At 34.3% G+C, this 21,290-nt stretch overlaps 1 protein-coding gene across 2 annotated transcripts in view; it reads right to left on the bottom strand.

Annotated features, from left to right (window-relative positions):
• LOC149487836 (agrin-like) overlaps positions 1-21,290 on the bottom strand; it is a 136,583-nt gene that overhangs the window by 7,897 nt on the left and 107,396 nt on the right. The window contains exons 4-18 of one of the 2 annotated variants that reach the window (XM_089696510.1): positions 20,054-20,263; positions 18,684-18,896; positions 17,255-17,479; positions 16,222-16,437; positions 15,591-15,812; positions 12,906-13,006; positions 11,143-11,257; positions 7,891-8,130; positions 7,336-7,641; positions 6,967-7,119; positions 6,163-6,441; positions 5,840-5,986; positions 3,013-3,146; positions 2,019-2,310; positions 328-495 (exon numbers count right to left, since the gene is read on the bottom strand). In XM_089696510.1, the coding sequence (XP_089552636.1) occupies positions 328-495; positions 2,019-2,310; positions 3,013-3,146; positions 5,840-5,986; positions 6,163-6,441; positions 6,967-7,119; positions 7,336-7,641; positions 7,891-8,130; positions 11,143-11,257; positions 12,906-13,006; positions 15,591-15,812; positions 16,222-16,437; positions 17,255-17,479; positions 18,684-18,896; positions 20,054-20,263 (3,021 nt within the window). The remainder of the gene's footprint in view (positions 1-327; positions 496-2,018; positions 2,311-3,012; positions 3,147-5,839; positions 5,987-6,162; positions 6,442-6,966; positions 7,120-7,335; positions 7,642-7,890; positions 8,131-11,142; positions 11,258-12,905; positions 13,007-15,590; positions 15,813-16,221; positions 16,438-17,254; positions 17,480-18,683; positions 18,897-20,053; positions 20,264-21,290) is intronic. The other variant, XM_089696509.1, reaches the window with a different exon arrangement.

The raw sequence follows: 21,290 nt of genomic DNA, 5'->3' as shown, positions 1-21,290 counted from the left end.
AACTGTTCCAGCACTCAACCTATTCAAATTATGCCCGTAAACGTAACATAATGTTTAAAAATATGAATTTTAATTGGATCGAGTGAAAGAAAAATAAACAAGCAGTTAATTTAACACGTTTATAATACAAGAATTTATACATAGTTATACATTGGTTTTAAATTTAACACAAAAATTTATATAAATTCCTGTTGTAGATTTAAATATTTTAATATCAAACCGAAATATAAATTTTCTGTACGGTTAAACGACGAGTACAAACGAAGCTTACATTGTCATTTATCTTAAAGCCCCATTACTATAGATACACGTATTACGAACACTTACCAATACAAGCCTTCCGATGCGTAGTGGGTATGTAACCGGGGCGGCACACGCAGCCACCCCGCGCGCAATGTGCGCCCGGCAATGCGGTACAATCCGAGTCTTGTGTACAGAGATCACCGAGCAACGCACCCACCGCCCCTACTGTGGCCGTTGTCGCTGTTTGCGAACCTACATTCATTTCGGAAATTAAATAATAGTGTAAAATGCAGTCCGTTTCTTTGTAATAAATGTAAGGAAATTCTTCTTGTATATTTTATCATGGGGTATTGACGTAAAGTCTTGTGCTAATTTATGTGTACCTATTTTTTTACATCATTTGATTATTCACATTTTAATAGGTTTATAATATTATTCATTTTAGGTACTAAGTAATAAAACCAACTAGGTCAATTTTAACTTAAATGAAAAACAGGTCCCTATGTTCAATTCTATATCTTTGTTTTATTTAATATATTTCAGCACTGATTGAAATAACTTTTAGAAACACTTCAGAAAGCTTTCTAACGAATGCAGTACTTTAACATGACTTTAACCCAGAAAAACTTATAATTGGTCAACATAAATTTATAAATCCATAACATTGTTTACGAAATTTTGAGCTGAACATTAATTAACGTCAGATAAAATCGTAGTTACCAAAACAATGAATCGTTTAAATATCATTCCTATTAATAATAATGATAAGGAAAGACAAGAGTACTAAACTTTCATTTATCAGATATAATGAAACAGACGCGTGGCAACTAACAATATTAATAATAAGGAATAAGTAAGATAAATCGTTAACAAAGTTACGAGGGACGTTGTCATGGAATGACAAGGGCAAACAACTCACAACTTGGCCAACTGTAATCTCAACAAAATTATGTTATTAGGATGAATTGAGATGTAACTAAATTAACAAAAACTTTCCCATGATACCAGGTCACTTTCAACCAGTTAAAGAGCTGCATGATCCAAGATTAATTTGTTGAGAGTTCATTAATTTGATGTCAAAGCGGATTGAAGATAAAAGGGTAAAAACGGTCCCGTTGCCAGATAAACTGCTGTATTGAAATAAATTATATTAGATCTTTATAAGTGCCAAATGAAAAATAAATATATTTAGCCGAGTTCTGGAAAACGTGACGATTCTAATCGGATTATTTCAGCTTTTAAGGACACTTGTTCATATATTATTCTAATTATAGGTGACATGAATGATAATATCGATGATGTTAAAATAATAAACAGTAATTACAAACAATAAATAAAATTAATAAACACATTGCAATAAATAAATAATCTCTTATAAATATCATCCACATCTATCATTAAGCTGAAAACGATCCTTTATATATTTCATGAAGAAAAATAAATAAAAGATAAACTAGAAAGGAGCATCTAAAATATGCCTTACGTAAATACGACCGCACAACATGTGTGTCCATAACAAATGAAATGCTCGTACCACTGTAATGTATTGTATAAGAAACAAAATTTTTCAAAGAAGACCTAAATTCATATGACCTAAAAATTGAACTGGTCCCACCTGCGACCTAAATCTTGCTTCCAATACGACAAAATTTTATAACATCTAAATGTCAGCGTTTACGCTTAGAATTATGGCTTATAAAGTTTATTGAAAATGCTTATAGCTTTGCACTATGGCAGGAAAGATTAATTTAAAAATGCTCCAAAAATAAGCTCACCTTTAGTCCTCTGTCCGGATAGGATACTGTCAAAATCGCTAGGGGTTTCTTTTCTCGTCCAATCGTATTTATTATAGGGGTTTAGTAGATGCCTCGTAGATTTTGATGCTGCGCCATCGTCTTGCTGTGTGAATTGTATTGGTGATGAAGGTCTTGGAGGTCCTGCTGTGCCAGGTATTTCTGATAATTTGCACGGCCCAAACGCTTGCACAACTATATCCTCTTGCGTTCTGCATGCTTGTAGTTTGAGATGACACTCCGATTCGTATGTTTTCCCATCACTTCCACATACCTAATATTATAAAAGGTTGTTTAACGGGACATAAAGCAATTGTAAATAGTGCGGATTGTGAATTAATACTAGGCTTCTATATTGAAGTGTAAAAGCCTGCAAAAATAGCTTCTATCGCTTAAATCACATTTCCAATACAATATGTGCATAGTTTATCGTCCGTCGATATAACAGTCGCTGCAATAGCCAATCCTAAACGTATTGACAGATAGCCATTTCGTGTTTCGTTTGGCGAATACAAAGAATAAATTGATGTGCTACATAAAATGTTTCATAAAACTGTTAATAAAAGTTTCAACCTCATTTTCCTGTATTGTTTCTTAAAAACCTTTCCGCTTTAATTGCGCCATTAACGTTCTACTTAACGGTAAAGATATTTAACTCTTAAAGAATTTCAGTCTTTATGGCTTTCAGTTAATGGCTAGGACGATTAAATAATGGATATTTCTTATTATTAAATTTAGTTGGTAGGCACTAAAATATTTTCCTATAATATAATAATATAAGTTCATAATTCTATAATAAATCGAACAAACAGCCTTTTTTACACTTGGATCTGGACATCATAGGAAAAGTTGAATGCTTTAAGTTAAATCGTTTAATCACATACGTTTGAAAGTGCTACAACACCTCTTCCACTATTCGATAATGAACCTTATCTCCTTACAATAGCGCTTAGCCGTTATGCTAATATCAACTTACCAGCATATTCAGATCGCTATCAGGGCAGGGCGCGGCGGCACACTCGCAAAGCGCCCCTCCCGTCCTCTCGGTGCACACAGCTCCAAAGTAACAAGACAACTCGCTACATGATTCCGCTACGCTAAGGCTTTCAGCTATAAAACAAATTAAAAAGATACACATGAACGAGCTGACTTTAGAAGGAATACCGTAAATTCTTTGTGCAATCATTTATTCTTTTTACGATATATTATCACTAAAAGTTTGATCTAAATTAACTACCGTACCTAGATCGTTATGTTCTCGTAGCATGTATTGAATTAAAATACTTATAACAGTACAGGTAAATGATAAATGAATCTCTCTTGTCTGTTTTAATTGAGCTATTGAAAATTGGTCCCATTAATAAACTTCTGTGAAACAATTATCTGTAGTGTTGAGAACGTTACCTTGTTTTATTTATTTTAGTGATTATGTTTGTATGTTATCGAATACTACTAATAATATTGTATAACACAAGTATTATTCCAAGGAAGTATTGAAGTTTTGTTCATAATTACGTGCTTATAATTTTCACTAAATTGATGTTGCATGTTGATACTCTTTTTAATATTATAACGCTTTTTGGGTTCTTAAATTAATCTATAATATAAAAATGAATCGCAAAATGTGTTGGTAAGCGCATAACTCGAGAACGGGTGGACCGATTTCGATAATTCTTTTTTTATTATATTCCTTGAAGTACCAGGATGGTTCTTATGTAGAGAAAACATAAATATGTACCACGGGCGAAGCCGGGGCGGACCGCTAGTTAATTATATATATTTTTCAGCATAACCAATCTTTCACCGAACAAATGAACATGTATGTACTACGCCCTACATGTTTCCAACATACCGGAATGTTAAGTACATCGTTTAAATAAAAGGCATGTAATGTAGGTCCTATCGTATACTTACGAGCTGCGAGAGGCATGTCTTTTAATTAAGACCGTGAAATTGTATCGTGTTATTTACACGTTAGTCCACAACGAGCCGGCGATTAAACGTCTGATACTTTGGAATTTCTGCCAAGATACGCAACTCTTAAGAAAACATTTCCTTTACGGCAAAGTAAACTATTAAGGATTGTTTGCATGAAGTTGCTCTGGCTTCATGTTATACTTTCTTAAGTTAAGCCTTCTGTTAGCTCACAGTATTTATAGCTGCTAAATAATACAAATAACACAAAAGCTTACAGCATTGTCGAATAAAAACAATATTGAAGTAGTAATAACAACTTTCTTAATCCATTTTAATTTTTTCAAGCATTATCAAGATTTAATATCTCTTGAACGTGTGACATGAAATAAGCATTTAGATTAATAATTATAGACTTATAGCGATGAACAGCGAATATGAAGAAAATGGGAATATATCGTTTAAATTTATTGAATGTTATTATAATTCTTATAAAAAGTAAACGCTATAATGGGCATTAAACAGATGTGTCGTTATACGATGCGGTAAATTTTCCATCAATCAATGTCATGTCAAAAGGAAGGTTTGAAGCTGTCACAATAAAATACTTATAACAAGTATTTCTTTTGATCGAGAAGAGATACGATACGATAATAACTATTAAATAATTTGGAAAATCCAAAAGTGCACGCCTCATAATTTTTTTTTAATAAATATTTATTAATTATTATTTTTGTTTATTTAATAACAATTAAACCACATCGAATCAGACCCTGAAAAATGAAAGGGTTCTATTCCTGAGCATACTCAAGCGTAAGAGAAAAAAAAAGACTCGATTAGTAAAGTATTTCGGTCGCTATCGTGTTAACAAGAAAAAGGATCCGCACATACAGACACACGGACGTCCAAGACAGAACTTTTTTAAACTGTTTTTTAACTAGTTTAAATAACAAAAATGACATCAAAAATATCATGAACGTTAAAAATAGTGTTTTTTCTTAATATGTGTGTGTATGTATTATCTTACAAGTGCAATGTATGATACATAAAGACATTTTAAGTTTGAAAAATCAGATGTTTTGCGCGAAGTGACAGTAGTACCCACCTCAACGCTTCGCTTATGAGGCGTGCAATAACATGTCTATCCAACCATTAGTTTTTAAATCCCGCATCGTATTTATACGCTAGTTGCATTTTTTATCTATTTCATTGATCAATTTTCCTTTTCACAAGTAAAACAAGTTCCTACAAAACTGTTAAAAGTTTTTATTTATATTTTTATATAACAAGAAAACTATTGAACTGCTTTCCAAATCGTTGGTTAATAATTTCCGTTTCATTCTGACGATTGAAAAGTACTAAAGAAGTCGCATTGAATAAAGAAATATTGACTTGAAGAGAACTTTATACATTTTTATTTCCTCTTATGCAGCAGTAGTTTTCCCACCTAGCTAGTAATTTCCCCACTAATTATGCTCAGCTGCATGCTCATATGTATGTCTACATAATATTATCTACGTGAACAGAGTGCATAGCTTTTAATTCGAGACGAGGAGATTTTTGTATCTTCTTCTTTTTATGATTAAAATTTTTCCGTTTAACGTTATATTATACTTTTAAAATTACACATTTTATAAAATATTTCGAATTTCTCTTATCCTTTGTCTGGTGTATAGTCTTAAATTACATTTTGCAATATTATTAATTTAATATTGAAATAGTGTTTCTAACTTTGTAACATACAAATGTAGGAGGTAATACTCGGAAGTACATATCTGATCATGAACATTATTTGTCTAAAAGAAAGCTATTCACGAGTGATATTTTATCCCAGTTCATCTCAAAAGAAGCCAGAGCAAACGGCTAGTGTGATATAATTAAGAACTTACGGTCCGAGCAGCCATTAGGTCCAAGTCGCCGTCTGTGGTCGGCGCACACAGTGCACTTCTGTCCCTGCACTCCGGGCCGGCAAACGCATCGCCCTGTCATTTGTTCACAGTCTTCTCGAACCGAACCAAACGCTGAACAACCGCATGCTAATAGAGATAATAATATGTAGTAGAAATATCACCCACCTTTAATGTTTTGTAAGATACTGAATTCGAGGTCAAAAAAGATCAATGCTGTTTCATTAAGATCTCATTAATAATATTGACAGATAGTAGAGGATCCAGTGCTATTCTAAGTTTAACGAGATGTAATGACTACTTACGAATGCATCCAGTGTGCCCAGAGCCTATCCTCGGCAGTCCCCAGTAGCCGGGCTCGCATCTATCGCACTTGAGGCCGCCCACCCCCGGCCGACACGCACACTGACCGCTATCATCGCAGCGATCTGTCACCGACCCCAGCCTATTGCAACCGCAGCTCGAGCTAACTGGACACCCCTCCTCATTCGAGCCCGACGCCGCCGTCGTGCCATCAGAACAACAACCGAACGAACTCTCCGAACAATGCAAGTTCTTCTTATCTTCCCCCTGCTTCACGTCATCTGCATACAAATGCAAGCTATGAATAAAGACGCCCTCCACGCGACATTTACTAAAGTGCATTTTATAACACCAGAATAAGTGACTCAAAGCTGTTACGGCGTGCGTGATTTTATCCAATTTACTCGACGGTCGCAGTATCTTGCAACGTTGTTCAACACAAAGTAGTTGTAAGCTCGACAAATTTAGTGTTTTATGGATATGTAAATGGAATGACGGAGCCGTAATTATTCATTCACATTTAAAAATGTTTCATATTTTTGTATGAAATCATCACGTATTCAGTACAACGTCCGAAATATTCTGCTGTGCCCATGAGAATACGCTTTTTGTGTCGTTATTTAAAATGCGCAAATGTTAATGTTTTAGAATATTTAATTTAATTTACACCGTGAGAATTTCGCCTTATTTTAAGCATAATCATAAATGTTGCATTCTAGTAATATTTATTCACTTGAAAGAAAAAGATTTCTTATACATATCTCCAAAATTATTTGTATCGTGGAGTTATAGAACAAGTAACTCACTTTTCGGACAGCACCTTGCAGCAGTGAGCGTGATGTGACAGTAGCTTCCCGCGGGACAGTCCTGCCGGTGAGGTCCGTTGCCGCAGTCTATTTCCAGACCCGTGGACAAGTCAACCATCGCCTTGTTGTTCCCACATGGTCGAACTTCCATACCTATATTTAGAAGTTGTACTATCTGTTTATAGATGAGCTTAGATATAGAATTCTAATAATATTTAAATTAATTTCATATTTTGATTTTGAATATTATTTCCTTAAATTATACTACCTATCTAATAGTGTTGAAAAAGTTTTGCGTTAGTATCGTATTAGTACAGTTAATAATATGAGTTATAAATAAAATATAACGTAGCAATAATTAATCCAAACCTTTACATAAATCCAACGGTCGCAATCTTAGTTCTAATTGTTTCTGGCAGCCCTCTTTCCGCATCGCACACAAACTTGGATAAAGCCGAAAATCGGAGGCACAGACCGGAAAATATTCATCCTCAGTCGGACATTCGAAAAGGCAGGAACAACGCGGATAGCCATCGAGACCAATCTCGCAGCTGGCATCGAAATCACAACGGATGTCTCTGCAAGCTGTCGAACTAGTCGTGCCACCCAACTCCGTCGCTCCCAGAGAATCCGTAGAGTCTTGTTCAGCTTCAGTCGTAGTCATCGCGGTCGTAGCTAGCCATATAATGCAAATATTTGCGTGTTAGTCAAGCGATAAAGCGGAAAGTTAGTTAATTGATCTAGGACGGCGGGCGGATCGCTTTATTGGAATTACTGCTAACAACCGAGGTTGATGGCGATCCGATAGTAAATATTGTGTTTACGTAAAGTTTTTGCTATGTAGGGAAGGTATTAGTTATGTTGTTAGTAATTTAGATATTAGTTATTGCGATAAGTAGGTCAGTATTTTAAAAGTTTACTTACTCATAGCTATTGGTGGTACCACGGCGAGTCGATCTTTGCAATCGCCATAGAAGATGACATGCAGTTTTGTAGGTGGTGGTACCCCACACGCAGCTTTTTGTAGTTCACATTCATTGGAATAAGTCTGCATGGTGCTCCCGCATACGGGCTCGTGAGGGGCCCCCGTGCAATCAGTTGGACAAACACACTCCCCTGCTATGCAATGCGCCCCAAAAGAGCACTGAACCCCCTCACAAAGCGCTATTAAAAGAGAAAAAAACGTTCCATAAGCAACACTACACAATTACTATAAAAAGCGGGATGTAACAGCGTTTTCCTCGTTATATTGTTTCCATTCTTACCCCAGACATGTTTAGATTTTCTGTTTTCCGGAATGAGGAATGGGGGAAGAGACCGTGAAAATTTAATAACGATTGTTTGCTACTTTCGTGCAAAATGAATCCTTGTGAAAGCGGTCGATTACCGCGCCGCGAAAAATATTGCCAAGAATTAAAAATTACTTGTTTTGCATCTCTGAAGAGGAAAAAGATTTCAGAAGTATTTCGGGTAATTAAAAAGTTTCGAAATTCCGTCTGAGGACCCAGATCACTTCAACATTAGGTTGGATGCTCACGATATTGTTTTATTCAAAACAGTACCTTTTATGCTGCTTACATTTACTTAAATACAAAAATTACAATAGCCAATAATAAAAAAAACCTTACAAAGAAATTATAGTGAAATTTAGTACACAGTATATAATTTACCATATTGAAAACATTAAATGGCTTTAATTGATAAATAATGACGGAAAATTACCCTAATTGATACATGTAACGACACTTTAATTTCGTGTTGTTCCTAAATGCCTCTGTAGTTTAATTTTCTTTGCTTGTAATAAACGTGTAGAGAAATTAACATGTACAAGTATTCTAGTATATTAATTGAGTTTTAATAAGTATTATTTCTCATCAATTGATATGCGGTAACAAAATATGTCATTATCTTAAAACGATTCAAATGAATAATTGCTGACTAAATATCAAATAATAAATGAAATAACTTAATGTTTTCTTTTTAAATTATTCTCAGCGTAAAAGAAATAAAAGTAAGGCCTTAATTAATTACGCCATTGAGTTTTTCCGAGCCATTTTTTCCAACAATTAGAGATTAACGACGATATACCAGACGCAAAGCTGTATTGTGCTCTTAAAATCATTTCTAGTACCACTCATGTATGAACTACCTATTGTATATTAAAAAAGGCCTACACTTCCTACCAGAAAGTAATTACAGGTTGGCTTTAATTTCAGTATAATTGACTATTATTTTCAATACGTAAGACATCGTTGACTTTTAAACGTAAATTGACAACTGAGGAAAGAAAATTCAAGAATATTACTTAGGAAATAAAATTGTATTACATATTTATTATTTACCTTTCTTGCGAATGAGTAAAATAATTAAAGTAAACGTGGGTAGGGACTGTCAATTCATAACAAACGTTGCATGAATCAACATAGAAGGTAAGCCAAACAATAAATCAATACATTTCAATAGTACAGGCATAATTTCCATCAGCAATAGCATTATGGCCCATGTATTATTATTATTAGGATTTACCGGCGTTCTATACAGTCGAAGTGTAACCGAGCGTACATTATTGGCTCTAGTTTGACGTGAATAGCTGAATTGCTTATCTGAGATTACATCATTACAATGCTCCGACGTGATAGCCTTTGATGGGGATAGTTTTATAGTATAAAGGAAATGATTTCATAGGTACTTATTTTTCTTTTGAACTAAAGCTACTGAAACGATAGTTTAGTTTATCTTCTTACAAATTTCGCTTACATAATACAACTTATCCATTGTTTACTATTAGCTTATTCGTTCTGCGAATAATTATCACAAGATTTCAATGTTTTACATAAAAGCGATTTTTTTTGTATTTGAGAGATAATAATTCAGCCTTAATTCAGCTATCTAAGCTTAATCAGGCTTCCTCAGGTAAAATTTGTGTAATTTGTAGGTATGTTACACTGTTACAGTCTTTCCCAAAATTCATACAAGCATAGATACGAAATTCTTTCAATAATAATGTTCAAATATATGCTCAGCATATTCCAATATAGGTACATATCGTATAAATTCATTTCAAAATACATAAACAATTCTTGTATGAACCTAATACCTACAATGCGTATTATTGAATTATTAATTTATTTCAACATTACCGTCATGTAGATTGAAATTTAATATAGATCACCTTACGGTAATAATTTATACATGTCGTCCATTTGTATCTACAGACGAATAGTATTAAAAATTGAGTAGACCTGCATCAACGTATTCAGAGTTGAGAATATATAAGCCGATACTGATTTCAATTACTACATTTTCCTCAGTAAATTCATTGTGTATAACAATAATTTAGACGCAAACTGAATTATCTTAATCTTAATCTTATCTTAATCTTATCTTAATCTTAATCTTAATCTTAATACAATTATAAAGGCGAAAGTTTGTAAGGATGTATGGATGTATGGATGTATGGATGTATGGATGTATGGATGTTTGTTACTCTTTCACGTAAAAACTACTGAACCGATTACAATGAAATTTAGCACACATATAGAGGGTAACTTGGATTAACACATAGGATAGGTTTTATCCCGGAAATCCCACGGGAACGGGAACTATGCGGGTTTTCCTTTGAAAACGCGGGCGAAGCCGCGGGCTGAAATCTAGTGGTGATATAACAGTAAAACAATCAGTCATTGCCAAGACAGGATGTATGAACATCGTCGACGAGTTTAGCTCGATCCTTAGAGCATGCGCTTCTTTCATGTATGTGTTTATATCACTAGAGCCTGGTCAAATTAGAAAAATACCAAAAAAATAAGAACGAGTTAATAAATTCAACATTGGAGCACTCTACGGTCTGACCACTACAAGTTATACATGCAAGAGAACAAAACAGTCTTAAAACGTTTTACGGACACGCTATCTCGAAGATGGCTTGGAAACATGTGCATATTGTAACAAATATAGTTCTATTTGTTCAATTTTAATTTGGAAATAGTTATTCCCACTTAATGAATCGTTACGTCTCAGAAACAGTGGCTCTTAGGAAAAAATTACTTCTTTGTGCGGGGGGTGAATTTTTGTAGTCAAATATCCAAATTGACCAGTCTATAATGCGGTTATTCTCATTATAGTCTGGTCAATTTAGACTCTCATTAAATAAATTAATTAGAAGCTAGAACTCACCGCAACCTCCGTTATAAGCCAGCCGCAGGGCGCTCTGATCGTGACACGCCGTCGAGTCCAGCTCACACTGCGACGGGTACGTTTGTCCATCCGTTCCGCATACAACATCCGATTCCTGGCGCCAAAGATAAATTGTGGCTTTATTGTTCCTATTTCTATCAAATAAAAGGCGCTTTGTTCGCCAACTCGTCAAATATTAGCTTGGAACTATAAGGTAAGTCCATTTAAGAAGCTTTGTTGAGCTTTACAACTATGACGTGAATAGAGAGCGGAAAGATTGTATTGTTAAATAAGAAAAACGCAATAAGGTAAGGAAATTATTGAATGCATATTGCATATACTGTATACTGTAGAAATTTTTCTAAACTTAAAATAGTTAAAGCCTTATTAAAGCAATGATTCTTCAGCTTTTTTTTGTTTATGTTTGTAATTAGATTCTTATTTTTCAATTTCACATATAAAACAAAATTTTAATATATTATGTGTTAAAGTATTACTTACTTATAACTATGTATAACATAATAGAAAACTGGAGTAAGCTTATAGGGTCACAAAAACTTAATAAGTCCATAAAATTCAACCTACTGAAATATTGTGCTATAATACCCTATTAACCACAATAGAAATAAGTGTATAAAGGAAACAGCAAATTTTGTAGGTCGATTATTTAATAGATAATGAACCTATAAACTTCCCACCACGTATATTTAGTTTTATAAGGCACGCGAGATTACAATAATCGATAGTTTTTGTACGGCTAGCGCTGTGCAAGAATAGAATCACTATAGAAATTGCTTGTGAAAATATAAATAACATTTTACTTCTTTTGATAAAATTAAATACCTATTTTTAAGATTGTTTCAGGTCATTTTCAAGGAATGAATCTCAAATCAGCTAACAAGAAACAAATCTCACAAATCATACACTTCATGTAAAAATATTGACATACATTAGTGTGGATTACATTATGTATTTATATAGAGGTATAGGAATAGAAGCTTAAATATAAAAACATATCACCTATGAACATGTATAAGAGTGTGTTTTTCTTTTACGCATTTTTTCTTACATAAAAATTGCTTATTTATATTTATTCTACGTAAAATAGTAAACAATATAATCAATCCTACAAATGAACCCCGTATATATTTGTCTCACAATTTGTCTATTAGGAAACATCGTCACGCAATGCCGTAATAAATGTCATGTAAAATGTCTATCAGTAAATTGGTGGTTTGGATATTTCCTTCCGATGAAAGCCTTAATTTTGATGCAAATTTTAAAATTGATATTTGAATGTATTTAGATCAAAGTTATTATATTAAGTTCGATATAAATTATTTAACAACATCTAAACTAACTCTAAAATGGTAAAATATACATTTAATTGTTCCATAATTGTCATGCCCCGAATTATAGAGTCCTATAAAATCATTATTTGAGTAGGTAGATAATATTCATTTTTCATACGATGGAAAATATAATTATGTTGTAGGTTACTGACCTCATCAAAGCGCCTATACTTTACTTTTTAACAATAATTATTTACTTAAATTTGAATGTAATTTCTTACATTCACTGGATTAGTACATAGACATTATTTCTTGTTTACAACAAGGCCAAGAATCACAAACACCAAAAGCCATACCATCCACTCTTTTACCATACAAACCCAATATTTACCTATATGTAGATACAGGCCATACATCCATGGATCGAAAAATACACAACAAAGCCGAAAAAATGGACCGTAAAAAGTTTACCTGAGCCTCCGTACAGTTGTGGTTACATCGGCATACAGGCCGGCCGGAATCGCCCACCTCGCAGCTCCCCCCTCCTTGGCATACGATGTCCGCACATGTTACTGCACAAAAAGTATTATGGATGCCTAAATCGTGTTATAACGGGAGTAAGAATGTCTACAGATGCTTTGGAAGAAAAGTAATGCGTGTAATAATAGTAAATTATAGAGGTAGAGCAAAGTATTGTAAAGCATTACTAATATACGAAAGTTTATCTCGATAATGATTTGATAATTTGAATTTCTTCACAAAGATAATATTGTTCAATAAACAAAGCCTTTAGTTTACGATAGTTTGAAATGCCAACAAAGAAGATGGTAGATATCAGCTTATTATAATCCTATCCCTGCTAAAAGTTGCAGAAAAGATAAATCCTAACGATATCGCAGTGAAATCTAACTTGAAAGTCTATTAACGATCAAATATCAATATTCTGATTACCGAACGTCTTCGAACGTCACTTTCAAAGTAGCTAAGAGTAACTCTCTGAAAGAGATTTCATTAAAATATGAAAGCTATTACAGGATAGCGTCGTCCAATATTGATTCAATAACCAATAAGATTGTGTAAAATTAATCCTTTGTCTCCGCCCATTAATCCGTGTCTTTCCATTATTCACTGGATCTGTTTTAATCTCTAATTGTCATTTCAATGAGCACAGAAGCTGATGGATTTCGCGCTACTAATCAACGGACCCTCTATGTAAAATAAATTGGCAATTGAATTCGATATAAGGGTTTGTTTTGTGTGTCTTTGAATTCGTCAAATACTTAGATAGGCTTAATCCTATATGCTTAATCCTATATCCTATACTAACTTACCACCCGCGGCTTCACCCGCTTTGTCTAAAACCTAATAAATTATATACTAAAACCTTCCTCTTGAATCACTCTATCTATTCAAAAAAACCACATCAAAATCCTTTGCGTAGTTTTAAAGATTTAAGCATACAAAGGGACATAGGGACAGAGAATGCGACTTTGTTTTATACTATGTAGTGATGCTTAATACAAAAGAAATCCTCTCACCTACGGACAAAATGATGCACCATGTAGTAAATGAAACTCACAAATTGCTTTTATTATTAAGCTGATACCTACTATATACATCGAAAATTATTATGCATGATTGAGGTAATCATGTCTTATTTGTGTAACCTAGACGAGCTCGCTAAGTAAATAATTTAAGTCAATCCCTCAGTCACTTTGCTCATTATTAACAAAATCCTTTCTTAGCATACAAACAATATAATGAATCACGTAATAAATGAGACTTACAAATTGATTTTATTATGTAGCTGATAGTAATAATATGGATCGGAAACTCATTATGCAAGATTGAAGTATAATATTCCATAGAAAGGTAGATAGATCTTGCCGATATTAAAAAACAAGCTCTCTCTTTATAAAAGTATTTTTACGCCAAAGGAATCTTGTGCGCCTTTTATTGACAACTTTATAAAAGACGAAGACTTTCATCACGGGAAATTGATAACGATTTTTCTTGCGAGGGAATTTTATAATTGATTTCATCTTTACTTTTAAATTCACCGCGGGCAGGCGGGGCTTAAACCCGAATGGGTAAAGAAAATATTTTACTCCCGTTAAATACCACGATGAGGAAATCGAGTCATTTAAATCGTTATCAAGCTTTTATATTGCTGTTTATAGATTTATGGAGGATTCATAGCACGGGCTTTTAAAATTCATCGGAGTACTTGCAAAATAACGTGGAAAATATTTGCCGTTCAATTAAAATAAAAGCACAGACTGCCAGTATTAACTAGATAGTATTCAATCAATTTATGCTTTAATCTAAGTTCGTTTAGTTTTAAATGAAATTTCAAAGTTATTGCACGCCTCATAAGCGAAGCGTTGAGGTGGGTACTACTGTCACTTCGCGCAAAACATCTGATTTTTCAAACTTAAAATGTCTTTATGTATCATACATTGCACTTGTAAGATAATACATACACACACATATTAAGAAAAAACACTATTTTTAACGTTCATGATATTTTTGATGTCATTTTTGTTATTTAAACTAGTTAAAAAACAGTTTAAAAAAGTTCTGTCTTGGACGTCCGTGTGTCTGTATGTGCGGATCCTTTTTCTTGTTAACACGATAGCGACCGAAATACTTTACTAATCGAGTCTTTTTTTTCTCTTACGCTTGAGTATGCTCAGGAATAGAACCCTTTCATTTTTCAGGGTCTGATTCGATGTGGTTTAATTGTTATTAAATAAACAAAAATAATAATTAATAAATATTTATTAAAAAAAAATTATGAGGCGTGCACTTTTGGATTTTCCAAATTATTTTGATATTCATCTAAGCTCGTGGCATTGAACTCTTTTGAATCAAGATAATTTTGCAATCAGTGGATGATAAATATTAAACCATATTGGTTTTTAGAATAATTGTGGAGAATTTAATAAGTCTAGAGAAAATTAGAACTACTGAATTTTAGTCAAAGTCGAATTTTAGGTTTTACTGAAAATGTTATTATTTTTCTTATATTGTTATTTTAATTATGAGCTTTTACATCGGTCTGTCACTTTATTTCAAAATTATATGCTTACAAATAATCCGTTAAATAAATACACATAATGTAATAATCTACTTCAATTTATCGAAATTACTTACAGCACGTTCCATTATACAGCACTTTCAGGTCATGCTCGCCCATGCCGGCTTGACAAGCATGCATGCGCATCTTGCACTCGCTTCCATACGTGTTGTGGTCAGACGCACACACGGGCGCGAGGCTGGAGTCGCACACAGGGCAGGAGCATTGCGCGGACCCGCCGCGGGCGATGCACGCGCCGCCCCAGGGACATGTTGCTAGTGCGCAGGGATTTTCGATACCTAGAAGAACACTAGTCATTAAAAATTGTATATACTAAGAAGTGTGTTTAATGAGAATCTGGTTAGAAATGAGATACTTATATTTGTATAGGAATAGGAGTAAGGAATGATTCGATGTGTTAGCAGCGCAAAACCACAGCAAAACCATCATGACAGTTTTTAATTTTAAATTCATTCATTTATTTGTGCTTTGCAAACCCGTCTGAATAAAAAGTGTGCATTACCCCTTTTGTTCCGGCGGTAATGTGTGACAAAACGTAAAGTTTGATAAACACAATTATTTTAATGCTAAATAAAAAATAATCAATTATTATCTATTCTCTTCCATAAAGAAAAATCAAAGGTCTGGTCAAAAATCTTAATATAAGTCGATGAATAATTTTCACATCACTTCCCAATCAAAACTTACCGCAAGCGCCCATATACGCAACACGTATGTCCCTGTTCTCCAGACAAGCGGCGCGGTCAAGCAGACACGGGTTATCATAGGTCCGGCCATCGGTCCCGCAGACCGGCCTCATCACCTCCTCGCAGTCTGGACCGCACCCACACACAGCTACACCGTGTACGTCCAACGTGCATAACTCACGCACACCACACTTCACCGATTCGCAGGGATGTTGTGCTGTATGAATAATACGATAATTAGGAAATTTGATATTAGGTCCTGTGGAACAATATGGAATGGAATGGCAGAATTTCACGTCCCTTAAGTAATAGCATTTTGAAAACTTAACATTTTCACCTGAAAAATCATTGTTTTGTGCAACATTTAATAAAACTCAACAACCACACACGCCCAATAGATAGAAAAAAAGCTTCTTTTAATCTCACAAAGTGGTATCAATTATATATGGATGAAAAGGCTGATATAAGCCAACAGCCCTTCAAATATTGAGTTAATAACTCCAGAAAATTGAATTATATTTTTGCTGTCACGATTCCTTTTGGGAGGTCTACGCTTCAATGCTCGTGTCCAATTACGTTCTTTAGAACAAAATGTCTTCCAAATAGAGCCTCAATAAACAGTGGATATTTGCATTTACGAAGAAAGATTTAATTATAGATTAGACAGCGAGACACTGAGGTGAATATTTGTAAAACCACAACATTCTCGTTAAGGATCTCGCTTTCAAGAATTCCATTCAGTTAAGACAGTTTTCGCGTTAAAATAAATACTTTAATTGTATTTGATGTTGGTCTTGGATAAGCTCTAGCGATAATTGAGATAAGTCATTCAACAATTTCAATTTCCAAGAAGTTTTGTTCACTTATCGAAAACAGTCATATTTATCAAATAAACTCGAACAGTAACATTGATTTAAATGCCAAAGTAAATTATAACATTCGGTGCTAAAAACAAATTTAATATAACCCATATATCGATAAAGTCTCATAAAGGGTGTATTCAGACATATCATAGACTTTTATCACTCACGTACCTGAAGCACATTCTCCTCTATACGCTATGGACAGTTGTTGTCTCGTTCGACACGCTTCCAGCCGTAGAGCACATTCGCTGATATAATCCTTGTAGTCGGATCCACAGACAGCAGAACCAGGTCGAACAATGAGGTCACATGGAGGTCCACAACGACACACGGCAGCTCGAACTTCGTTCAGCTGACAGACGCTGCCGTCCGCGCATTCATGTTCCAAACATGGATCTGAAAATAGGCTTTGCTATAATTCATGCAGATTTATGTTTTCATACTACATGTCCAAAACGACGCTGATGAACCGTTAACATACAACACGTTTAACGGGACATTTTCACACTGATTTAAACTACTACAACGTACTAACATTAATGGATCCCTGTCATCTAATTGCTTAAATAAAATAAAATAAATAAATAAATAAATAAATAAATAAACATGTTTATTCCACACACCATTTTGATTGTTACGTTTTAAAATTTCTCATCGCAAAATAATTTAAAATGCACTTTACTATACAGTTACCATTTACAATGTGCAATATATAAATAAAACTTCCAAATGACTAAAATAATTATTATACTCGTATGCATTATATACAGTATGTTTGAGTGTGGAAAAAGCGTGTACAACAATAGTGTATGGTATCGACAGTGACAAATTAAACCAATGCTCTTATTTGTATGTCATTAGATTAGAAATATAGTACAGTATTTGTGATTAATCACAATAGTGTTTCTCTATCCGAATGATTATTATGCTTTAATAATAATAATAATTAATGAATTCTGATAATAAAGCATTGCTAATAAACGAAAACATTCTACAATGAGTTCCCGTACTCATTGTAAGCCAGTCAATACGGTCACCAAGATTATGTCCAAACATATGAATTCACGTCTGAAACTTCACAGTCCGAGGCGAACAATAATTTAATGTAAATACAAAAGCGAGCTAGTAAAGTAAACAGCAAATCTTACAAAGGACGTCGGAATGTGCGGGCATTTGGCTTCGTACAAATTTAGTTCAGATCGAATGCTCCGGGACAATTTTGTGAAAAGGGTACACCAAACGTACTTTATAGAATTAAATATATAAAAGATTGAATTACGGCTCTTGATAAAGGAACTGCTTAGAATTCCTAACTTACTTTTTAATGAAATGGCATAAAGAGCGAAGTATAAAGCGTCAATGGTTCTCATAGACGTTCAACCCTCATCATAGAAATACTCGTACATCCTAATATTCTAAAGCCATTGATACCACAATATATCCCTCAGCTCTCAATATTTGATTTTACCGCCAATAAAAATGTACTTTATAAGACTTAAGATACACAACCTTATCATCACACTCTTTTTTTGCTCTACAATAAAGTTTAGTTTTGAAATTCCCTTACATAACAAATACATCGCTTAACAGCGATCCTTACCGCATTTCCCGTGATATTTCACGGTAATATTGAGCTGGTTCTCGCAAGCGTGCTTATCGAGATGACACGCGGAGGGGTACTCCTTGCCGTCGGTACCGCACACGACTTTCCGCCTCTGGCAGTTGCGGGGACAGCGGCACTCCGCCTGCCCGTAGGTGACCACGCAGCGGGCTCCGTTCTGACAGGTGACAGAGCTGCACGGCTCACCGGCTTCTGGTTGAAGTGAAATATGTATATGAATGATCCGCGTTTGTTTTATAAACAAAGATATGTCACTACATAGTATAAAACAAAGTCGCATTCTCTGTCCCTATTTCCCTATGTCCCTATGTCCCTTTGTACGCTTAAATCTTTGAAACTACGCAACGGATTTCGATGCGGTTTTTTTTAATAGATAGAGTGATTCAAGAGGAAGGTTTATATGTATAATAACAAATAGTGGAGAAGTACTGTTATTTTTGAGGTTTCTAATGTTATGTCGTAAATAATTACATTTTTTTCCGCTTACATTGCAAACGCAGGCTGAACCCTACGAGTTTTATCAAAATAATGTACTAAGTATTGTACACATTGAAAAGGTCTACAGAAAAGTCCGCGATGGCATATGTCTATCTCTTATGGATAACCCACAATAACTTTTTTTTGTCATTTACTTTTTACGACAAATAATGGCTAATTTTCGAAGCGATTTTAACCAATACAGCATTAATCCTTAACCAATTAAATACCTTGAATACATTGTTCATTTAATATAGATCTATATGGCCCTTTACACCGTATGATTTAAGAGAATATTTTCGAAGATATTACAGATTTAAAAATTGCGGGACGTACCGTTTGTCGCGGTACCGGCCGGCTGGGCCGCTGTTTTTATATACAACGTTAAAAGTTTTTCTGTAGTGTATTTAGTATCAGCATTGCACCCGTGCGAAGCCGGGCCGGGTCGCTAGTAAACAATAATTCAAAACACGAACATAACGTCTTGCGGAACTACATATTTGTTTATTAAAAGATTTTAAACTACCCTATATTTTATGAACAACGGTTATACGTAAACAATATAAAAGGTGCGTTCTTTCAATTTTATTTCAATTTTATTTTTATGCCTGTTTTTACTTCAACACAGCAACTTCACTAAAAATGTTAAAAATTATTAAACGACTAAAACTATTAATTTAATCCATCTATAAAGACAAATAAAATATCCCTTCCGCAGAAATAGCCCTTACATAACATTAAAACAATGAATTGGTTGACCATAATAGTTATAAGTGTTATAACAAAGAAAATAAAAGTCAAACTATATAGCCGTTGTTCAGTTGTAAACCTGTAACCTTTTGACAAACTCCATTGTGTGACACGACACTTACCACATTCACCCTCATGCTTGACGCGTAGGTTCAACCTTCGCTCGCACGCTTCCTTACGCAGGAAGCAATGGTTGCGGTACGTTCGGCCAGCCGTCGAGCACACGGGAGCCGCGGTGGAGGGACAGCTGGTAGGGCACGCGCAATGCGCCCGCCCGTCGCCGAGCGACACGCATTCCGCGCCCCACCGGCAAAACGTTTTCTCGCAGGCCTCTACGGAAACAAATTTTTACTTCAGTTTATTATTGTGTACGAACTTGATCAGGATTATATATGTATAGAATTATATAATCATAAGTAAAGTGGAAAAGGTGCTTTTCATGAGAGCAGGTACAATGATACTGCAAGTTCAATCAAGTTACAAATAAAATTATAATCAAAATATAATCATGACGACCGCACAAAATTCATTATTTTATGAAATTTCGTGTTCCAGGCAAAAATTTCACTGATCAATTTTCATTGTTTGTAACGAAAATCATGTTAAAAGGTTGCAGTTGAATCCACTTGGTGTAATAATTTACGTGTCAGTTCCATAGACCATGTATCCATTCTGCTATTTTAATACTTTACACTTCATTAAACCTTACCCTAACTCTATATACACCTCTAGGACTCTATATTAAGAATATAGACTCTATATAGTCTAAAGTTTTGACGACGCGGTTGGCGCAGTGGTAAAGTAACTGCCTACTGAGCCGACGGTCCCGGGTTCGATGATTCGATCCCCGGTCAGGTCAAATATTTGTGTGATGAACTCAATTATTTGTTCTTGGGTCTGGGTGTTATCAATATATGTATTTATTAAATATTATATTTATCGTCGCCTAGTACCCACAACACAAGCTTTAATTGAGCTTACTGTGGGACTAGGTCGATTTGTGTAATAATGTCCTATAATATTTATTTATTTATTTATTATATATAGTCAAATTATATTTCTAAGCCTTTCCAAGGAAGTTGCGTTTTAAAGAAATTTTGTTTTCAATATCCTACTCACCCTACTAATATTATAAATGCGAAAGTTTATGAGGATGTGTATGTGTGTATTTGTTACTCTTTCACGCAAATACTACTGAACCGATTACAATGAAATTAAGCACATATACAGATGGTTACTTGGTTTTATCCCGGAAATCCCACGGGAACGGGAACTATACGGGTTTTTTTTGAAAGCTTGTTATTGATAAAGGGAGCAACAGTTTGCGCGTAATAACATGGTATTGAGAAATCTTATGAA

This window comes from Colias philodice, chromosome 6 (assembly GCF_061535455.1).
Source record: "Colias philodice isolate Cphi_HAF_F1 chromosome 6, ilColPhil1 Martin Lab GWU primary, whole genome shotgun sequence".
Lineage (NCBI taxonomy): Eukaryota > Metazoa > Arthropoda > Insecta > Lepidoptera > Pieridae > Colias > Colias philodice.
The sequence above is the reverse complement of the archived record's forward strand: the minus strand, read 5'-3'. Positions and strand labels throughout refer to the sequence as shown.